Source organism: Centroberyx affinis, unplaced genomic scaffold, assembly GCF_046629955.1.
Source record: "Centroberyx affinis isolate AG114_WGS23_722 - 3 ecotype Tasmania unplaced genomic scaffold, CSIRO-AGI_Caff_v1 ptg004890l_1, whole genome shotgun sequence".
In the NCBI taxonomy this organism is placed as follows: Eukaryota; Metazoa; Chordata; class Actinopteri; order Beryciformes; family Berycidae; genus Centroberyx; species Centroberyx affinis.
In genome coordinates this window covers 3,032-12,500 of record NW_027282396.1, presented here as the reverse complement: position 1 = coordinate 12,500, position 9,469 = coordinate 3,032, and the positions used below count along the sequence as shown (strand labels likewise).

General features: G+C 44.7%; 1 protein-coding gene across 1 annotated transcript in view; it reads left to right on the top strand.

The window, feature by feature from the left end:
- Positions 1-8,950, top strand: part of LOC139666231 (olfactomedin-like protein 2A) — a 24,626-nt gene extending 15,676 nt beyond the window's left edge. Inside the window, exons 6-8 of the mRNA XM_071545366.1 lie at positions 3,318-3,617; positions 4,444-4,629; positions 6,296-8,950. Coding sequence (XP_071401467.1) covers positions 3,318-3,617; positions 4,444-4,629; positions 6,296-6,900 — 1,091 coding nt within the window. The 3' untranslated portion in view covers positions 6,901-8,950. The remainder of the gene's footprint in view (positions 1-3,317; positions 3,618-4,443; positions 4,630-6,295) is intronic.
- Positions 8,951-9,469: the final 519 nt, after the last annotated feature.

The window sequence follows — 9,469 nt, the reverse complement described above, 5'->3', positions numbered from 1 at the left end:
ATTTTATTCCAATAGAGAATAGATTATTCCATGTAAAGAGTTCCTGTGAATGTTTTCTTACGCAAGCGCGGGATAAGATTGTAATTGCGTTGCAAACTTTACACTCAAGGCAATAAAGCGGGGAATCCATCGCTGGGTGGCGCACCAGATCCCCTCAATGCGAGATTTATTCCGGTGTTGTTTTAAACAAAGCTGGTCTAGTCGGCGCAGGATTGGATTGCTGGTGTGCATTCAGCGGGGCAGGAAATCCAAATCTTTTATTGACAAAATACATGGAGCTGATGGAATGCTGTCTCAATGGAGCGCTGCCACGTCCATGACATGCCTCAGCTTCACTCCCCACAACAATTGTGCGGGGACCCTCACCGATGCAGAGAAAACATTTCCTGACTCCTTCCAATCCTCTTTAAGTCTAGTTGAGTGAATAGGTATGCTGCGTTTGCACAGGGCACACGCACATAACACTGTCACACCGTGTGTTCTGCTGTCTCTCTGAACCTCAGCCAGCCCAGCCACCCTTGTCAAATCACTGAAACCATTTAGCGGCATTTCCATAATCTCCAGCAAAGAGCAGGGTGTGCTTTTTTTTTTAAAAAGCTTTATTTATCCAAGGAAGGTGGATGGAGCTTCACATGTTTTTTTCCAGTGACTCCCTGCTTCACATTCAGTTACAGTTGGGGTTGGGGGTTCAGTGCCTTGCTCAAGGGAACCTTGACGGTAGTTGTTGAAGGAGGGGAGTGTGTTAGTCCTTCACTTTCCCCACCCACATTTTCCCAGTTAGGGGATTCAAACCAGCGACTTTCTAGGCTGCCACCACCCAAAATGCTTCTTCACATCCACCAGCAGTCTATTGCAGTGATTCTCAACCTTTTTCATATCAAGGACCCTACTTTAGTACATGTTACAACGATGGACCCCTATTTAATGAAATTTTGTCTCTCGGACGTAAATCTGAGAATATTATTGTTAGATATAATTTTGATCCAGAATTCCAAGACTATCTGTATTGTAGGTAGAGATAACATTGAAAGTATGATCAAAACAGTCATTCTTCTACACTCTCTAATTGGGTTAACTTCTTGTGAATTAAATAATGCTGAAGTTTAACAATTCATCAGTTTGCTGGGGACCCCCTGGAACCCCCTCAAGGACCCCCGGTGGTCCCCGGACCCCACTTTGAGAACCACTGGCCTATTGCATTAAGTGGTGATCTTTGCGCAGGTCCTTAAAAAGTCCTTAAAAAAAATTCTTAAAACAAGTTACGAGAGGTTTTCATCATGTAATGACAGGTTTTCTCGATAGAGCATATCCGCTCTCAGATGAATACAGAACAGGGCTAGTAGTACAATATGCATCTTATTTGCTTTATTAAACACAGTTGGACTTCATGTTCCTAATTTCCTGGTGTCCTTTTTCTTATTCTGCCCATTCTATTCTGCTGCTTCTTGATTTTGTTTATTAAATCAATCTTAAATTCAATTCTAGGCAGCACTTAAAAATATTTTTAAAAGTCTTAAACCTGGCTTTCTGAAACCTGCAGATACCCTGTTCCTACTGTCCTACTTCTTCCAGTGTTGTTCCTACTCTAGCCTTCATCAGATCCATGTGTTCAGGTTAGAGCTTCCCAACCTGCAGCCTGAGCTTCGGAGTACGCGTGTCGGGCAGATGCGCCGCTTATGTAGCGCTGCTGTCTACTCTCCCCACATCTGTCTGGCAGCACAGGAAGTCGAGAGTATGAGGACCAGAGAGAGAGCAGGCTCTCCCTCTGCTGACACTGTCTTCCATTCTGCCTGCTGTCTTTCTCCTTCGGCAGGGAAGGGACCAGGAGGGGCTATAGAAGTCTGAATCCAAGGGTTTGACCAATATGGGTCTTTGAAGGCCGATACGGATATTTTTGAAGTTGCCAAATCAGTATTATTAATTATGGTTTACTGAGTACAACAAGATACCATAAAACACACATTTAGTAGTAACATAACTACAGAAAACTAGCCATGAGTACAAGTTTGTTGCTGAATTAACCAGGATTTGGTAACTCTCTTAAAAGTATCTTTAAATTTGAGCATTTCCATTGCCAAAAATTTCCAAAACATGACAAGGATTCAGTGTTTCCCCAGAAATGTATTCTTGTCAGGGTGGAAAAGCCTCTGAAACAGCATTTAGTGTCCCTCATGGGACACTAAAACTCTCCATTGAAACCCAGACTAATGAAATTCTTTTAGGGTTGGCAGCTCTTCAAGGCAGGGTGGGGCAGGATTCATTGCAGCTTTTACAAACAGACATCACTGTTGGAGGAAAAATCATATCCTCGCCCCATTGGCTTGATGTATCAGCAAACAAATATATCGGTCGAACCCTAGAGACAGCGGGACAGCCTGGGCTGCAGAGGAGGGGACAGAAAGAAATAGAGAAGAGCGAGAGGAAGTTGGCATGCTCTGTGTGCTGCATTGCTAATGCATCGCCTTTGATGTGGACTTCTGGAACATTGCAGACGGTAATATGTTTCCCGCTGACAACGAGCCACATATGTGTAACACTTTGCGCTGGCAGACAGTTTACGTAAGTTTTATGGACTATTTTGTCAGCGGCCAGAGGTCGGGCTCACAGGCTCTTGAGCACCCTCGGGATTCAGTGTCTTGCTCAAGGACACAGCAGCATTGAAGGGTGGGGGTTTGGACCCGGATTCTCCAGTTGAAAGACAATCTCCCTACTCTCTACACCAGTGATTCGCAACCTTTTTCAAATCGAGGACCCCTAATTTAATCCACAGTAGGGCCACAGACCCCCATCTAATGAGATTCTGTCTCTCAAAGCCAAATCTGAGACTATTTTTATTGTTAGATATGATTTTGTCCAGAACTCCATGACTATCTGTATTGTAGGTAGAGAGATAACAGTGAAACTATGATCAAAACAGTCATTCTTCAACATTCTCTGATTGTGTTCACTTCTTGTAAATGAAATAATGGTGAAGTTTAACAATTCATCAATTTACTGGGGACCCCCTGGAACCCCCTCAAGGACCCCTGGTGGTCCCCGGACCCCACGTTGAGAACCACTGCTCTACACCTCCTTGTTGCCCCAAACCAGCGCTCAATAATAAGAATAGGCATAAGAAGTATAGGCAGTTTGTCAACAGCTATAACAAGCGTAACGCATTTCTTCCTTTAACAGAAATAGCACCCCTCCGCTTTGGGACCATCTGACCTTGTTTGACCATCTGCTCTATTTTGAATGAAAACGAGCTTTGTGGAGTTTCAGATTTCAATTTGTTTTATCTCCTGGCCTGACTCTCCACTTCCTCCCCTCCCTCCTAGACCACTCTGCCAAAACGTACACGGTCCACCACCACGTCAAGGAAAGCCAGTCCGAGGACGGAGGAGCTGAAATGGTCCTGGAGACCATGGAGGCCACCGCGACGGAACCCACCGAGGGCGCCCCGGTTCCTCCCACCGTCTCTACCACCACGACTACCACCACGACCGCCACCACCACTACCGCATCCACTACTGTCACCACCTCCAGCGCAGCAGCAGCGCCCGAGAGACCGGCTCCTACCATTGTGCTAGTGCTGGACAACTCCGACAACAACAGCCGGCCCATTCTCCACAGAGCAGGTAACGGCAAGTAACTGCGATACTCACCCTGCGAATGAACTCACTACTCTATTATGCCACATTTCCACCACATGGTACTGGCTCAACTCGACTCTACTCGCCTTTTTTGGTTTTCCATTGGGCAAGTACCAGGTACCAGGTACCATATTACTTGGTACCTGGTATTTTTTTCGTAGCACCTCCGTCGAGGTTCCAAGCGAGCTGAGGCGATACCAAAAGGTGACGTGAAAACACTGCAGACTACTGATTGGTCAGAGAGAATTGTCGTCATTGCGCGACACGGGACATATATGCTAACGTTAGCTACCCTCTTGCGTCGCCTTTGAGCAACCAGAGAGCAGTCTTTTGTCTTGCTGCCTTCAGCCTCTTCTGAAATAAAACCTGTCTCCTTGCTGTGACTAACAGCCACATACCAAGCATCAAGAACACCATCCCTTCGATATCCTCCATTGTTGCTGTGCGTGTCGTGTTGAAGATGACGCCACGGCAGTTTCATGCAGCGTTGCGGCGTCACTATGACGACCAGTTGTGGGGGGGGGGGGGGCATTGAGGGGGTACTATCTGCAGTGGAAAACCAAGTGGTACTACCAAAAGCGAGTAGAGTCGAGGCAAGGCGAATTGAGCCGGTACCATGCGGTGGAAAAGCGGCTTTACAGGCTGTGACTGTGGTGACAGATGCCAATTTCGCAGCAGATAGGCGTGTAGGTTCACGCTGCCAAGATCTGTGCGACTGTGAAATTGATTTAAACTCATGCAGAGTTAATGCGAACCATTCTTCCCCGGGCATAAGTGTTGAGCGTTCGGTGCGTGTGCTTGGTCCTGGCAGGGAAAATCCTCGACTGCGAAGGGACTCTGGCATCCATTGAGCAGCCGCAGAAGCATCATAGCTATGGGCGGAATGAGGGAGCCTGGATGAAGGACCCCCTGGCTAAAGACTCCAAGATCTACGTCACCAACTATTACTACGGGAACAACCTGGTGGAGTTCCGCAACCTGGACAACTTCAAACAAGGTTTGTATCGATAAGGGTTCAACCTATATGGGTTTGTGAAGGTGATACGATACAGTTATTTTTGAATTGCCTGATATCCGATATTTTGTGCCGATATTATGCATATGTAGATTTAATGGTTTTCATGCCAAAAATTTCAAATAAGAGGCACTTGTACATACTATGTACCATGATGGAGGGACACAAAAATTCCCCAAAATTATAAGTATTCATTGTTTTCCCCAGAATGTTATTCTTGTCAGGGTGGAAAAGCCTCTGAAACAGCATTTAGACCATCATGGGACACTAAAACTCTCCACTGAAACCCAGACTAAGGACATTCTTAGTTGGGTTAGCAGACAGGTTTCATTGCAGTCTGCCCCAATAAACGGCCCGAAGATGTTAAATAAAATAATATCTCCACCTCCATCTCCATCAGCAGCGGCCCGATATATCAGTCTGACCCTAGTATTAATCCATCTTAATGTATAGCTTTGTTTTCTATGCTAGCATTGTTGACAATGATTCATTTTGATTACCCAATGGGTTCCGTGAGACTGATGAGATCTCTGGAATGCAGGTCTTGGTTGTTTCACGGCTCCAGTGGGTGGGAAAATCAACTCCTTCCACATCTAACTCAGAGGAGGAATTGGATTACACTCCGTAAAAGAGTTAAGATGATCTCCTCTCGTAGGACTTGGCTTGTTGATCTAGATGTGTTTGGACAATGGCCTTTCTAAATGCACTTACATGTGAGGTATCCTGCGGTGTGGTGAGCTCGTAGCCGTGTGCGGATGACTAGGTATCTTGTTGAGTGGCTGTGATGCCTGCTGTGGCTGACATGTGCTCTGGCCTTTCCTTTGAACTGGGCACAGCAGAGAGGGATTAAGAGTGTGGGCTGGCCTTAGGGTGGGGGGGGGGGGGGGGGGGGGTGAGGGGGGGGGCTGCACTGCAAGTTGTTTTTGTCCTTCACTGGGCTTTCTATCATTATCTAAATCACACTTCCTGAGGTTCAAAGCCTAGGATAGTAGATAGGATGTGATTAGAAAATGACACTTACAGCACACAGCATGTGTTTGTTCAGCAGCGAACTCCTAACCAAACTTGTCACTATCACATGAAGCCATTGTGTACACAGTCTGGCATTATCCAAACATTGTCATTGGCTCTAGGAAAGGCATTATGTCAGCATAGCATACACACAGCAGGTTGTATCCAACTCATAGTAAGTAAAGGATAATGTATAGCGAGCCAGGCAAAATAAGCCCCAACAGCAAAGCGGAGGGGACTTGATCATCTTGAAGGGGTTTATTTTGCAATAATGACTGGCTTATTGCACATTGTCCCACTTATTATATGGCTTACCAAAGACATTAATCATTTGACATGAAATATTGATTTAGAATGATTTGATTACAAGCAAAATTTACTTTCAAGCTTCCACCAAAAACTAGTCCAGCAGGACTGCCTGCAGTAACCAAGGAGACAACTTTCTGGCACAAGGTCACTAGGTAATTTGATTAGAAATCAAACAAAATTGACGTCTTGACTATGGAGAGATAAGATGTGAAACAGTGGTCTGTTATGTGAAGAAACAGAATGCATTCATTGGCCAATCAGAATTAAATATTCAACTAAGCTGTGTAATATACAGATAAAGCTAAACCAATAATCTTGTTTACCCTAGGCCGCTGGAGCAACCTTTTCAAACTGCCGTACAACTGGATCGGCACAGGCCACGTGGTTTACAACGGAGCTTTCTACTACAACAGAGCTTTCACCAAGAACATCATCAAGTACGACCTGAGGATGCGCTACGTGGCGGCCTGGACGCTGCTGCACGACGTGGTCTACGAGGACACCACCCCCTGGAAGTGGAGGGGCCACTCGGACATCGACTTTGCGGTGGACGAGAGCGGCCTGTGGGTGATCTACCCCGCCATGGACTACGACTACTACCAGCAAGAGGTGATTGTCATCAGTAAGCTCGACCCCGGAGACCTGTCCATGAAAAAGGAGACGACCTGGAGGACGGGTCTCAAGAGGAACTCCTACGGGAACTGCTTCATCATCTGCGGTGTGTTGTACGCCGTGGACGTGTACAACCAGAAGCAAGGCGAGGTGAACTATGCTTATGACACCCACACCAATACTGAAGCCATCCCACGTCTGCCCTTCACCAATGAGTACGCCTTCACCACCCAGATCGACTACAACCCCAAGGAGAAGGTCTTGTACGCCTGGGACAATGGGCACCAGCTTACATACCATGTAAACTTTGTTGACCAGTGAGCACAGCCAGTTTGTGCTCCGGATATGCTTGCAGTAGGCCAGCCAGTATGGCACCTTAGTAGAAAGGAGATGCTCAGTATTTGACAACCAAGCAGCAGCCATATTGGACTCAACAGGACAAAGGATGAACCTACACCAGCCTTCCAATACCAATGCATGCTAATGAAACACCTGACCTCACAGTGTACCAAACATACAACATGCAGTTAAAGTGTGTTGGGATGTAACTGTACAATATGTCAATGGAATGGACGGAGAACAATGAATGAAGAGGTCATTTCTCTTTTTTTTTCAAAATCATTTATGTCTCAGTTTGGAAGGAAACTCTCCAAATATTCTCTGCTCTTTTATTTTCCAGATTGGAGTTAGTGCTGCAAACAAACGAGGCAGAGCTACTCTGGAGGCAGAAATAATCTCATTGGTTGAGTTACTGTAAACCTCAATGGGTGTAGCCAAAGAACCACAGTTAGCTAACCGGCAAATTTGAAGGTCAAAAATGCAACTCTGGTCAAAATATAAATAAAAAATATAAAGGGCAATGACTTGAATTCATGAATTCATGACCATGGAATTCATGATCTTGCAGGCTAGCCAATCTCGGAACCCATCGTCTATCGGTCTGACGACGATTAGACTCTGGGGGCGACGGCCAATATTTCGAGGTTTCCAGTGTAGGCAGCGGACATTCGGGCCAAGACTTCCTCTTCCGTGCGCCGGTCATTGTTTACAGTCCAAGTAGCAACTTGAGACGCGAGAGTGGAGTTGAGAGACGACATCTCATATGCAGATATCTGTTTATAGAGATTAGCCGAAATGTCGTCTGGACCTAAAACACCTACAAAAAGTATCGATGTTTGTGTATTGTGTGGAGAAACGTTCCATTTTCGCGTCTCAAGTTGCTAATCGGACTGTAAACAATGACCGGCGCACGGAAGAGGACGTCTTGGCCCGGATGTCGCCAGGCTACACCGGAAACCCCGAAATATTGGCCGCCGTCGCCCCCAAGAGTCTAATCGTCATCAGACTGATAGACGATGGGTTACCTAAATAGCTAACTAGCTTACCTAGGTAGCTATAATAGCCTACAGTATGGCTGGCTTGAAATTGGAAGGTCAGCTAGGCCAACTAGCTAAACTAACTATTAGCCTCCCTCTCTCTTACCTCTTGCCTTATTTACTGGGCTTCAGTCTAACGTTACTTAGCCAGAAAAACGGTGGTTCTTTAGCTCCGCCCACTGATGTTAACTCAACCAATGAGATTATTTCTGTCTTCAGAGCAGCTTTACCACACGTTTGTAGAACTGAACTCCAGTCTGCTATTATTTCACTGGCCCATCAACTCCATCCTATCACCAAGCACTTTGATCATGATTCTGCTATGTTTATTATTCCGGCCTCAAGATGCTGCCTGTCTTTTTACCATTGATGTTGTTTTGAGGGATGTGTTGAATATAATATGAACTCCAAAAAACAATGTACACAAGTTTCTAAGCGCAACATTTTTTTTTTATATCCACATCAATTCATTTGAAAATTCATACCATACAACTTTTTTTCTAATTTCCATGTTGTTCCAATGTTGTTGTATGAAAGTATACAGTTTTTGTTACTGTTCATAACATTTGCATAACCACTACATTTGTCATAGTTATTGAGTGTTTGTACATTTTTAGCCCACTGAAAATTAATATCAATGATCAATAATGCTAATGTGTGTACTGTACCGTTAGCTGTGCCATTATCAAAAACAGAAACCATAAACCATGAATGTCTTTATTTCTGGGAACTCAGAAATGATTGACTGTACAGCATGTAGCACATATTGGTAACGATAAGCTTTAAGAGAGACATAGCAAATCTGTACAGCATTTTACAGTGGTGTTTTGGTCCTGTACATTATTCTTTCTTTTGACACAACCACTCTAATTTTTTTTGCCTGTTCTGGAATTATCTTGAGTGTTTTGTTATGTTTATTCAAAAAGGGCATGCCAATTGCAATATAGTAATTTGTTCATTTGCAAAGTTGTCTTTTTACAGGATTAATAATAATGTCAGGATATATAACACAGCACATAAAACCATCTGTGCTTGTGTCTGTGCTATGAAATAAAATTTCCATCGTAAACGTCTGTTGTGAGACTTCTAAATCTATCTGCACTGACCCAGTGAATGCCATGGGATAACACAACTTGCCCTGCCCAGTGTTGATGGGATGATGAGCAGTGACTCAGTTCTTCTGATTTCTGAATAACAGAGCTCTCATGAGCTGTATTTAGTTCTGGGCTAAAGGTCGCCGTGCTCTACTTGATCTGAATCCCAAAATGCACTAAAGGAGCAGCCCTGGGTCATGGTAATAAGGGCATGGCAGCCTGATTTCTTGGCTGGGGATTTGAAAATCTTGAACAGCAACTCCAAGTCATGCAATTCCGTAGGGAGACACTGAAATGAACCAAGAGCTGAATAGTGGGTGAGGTCCACGCATGTGGTCCTCATTTAAGAAAATCAAACTCCCTGACTCTATTTAAAGGACATCTAATGCGATCAGCACAGTGTTATATTTTACATCAGTA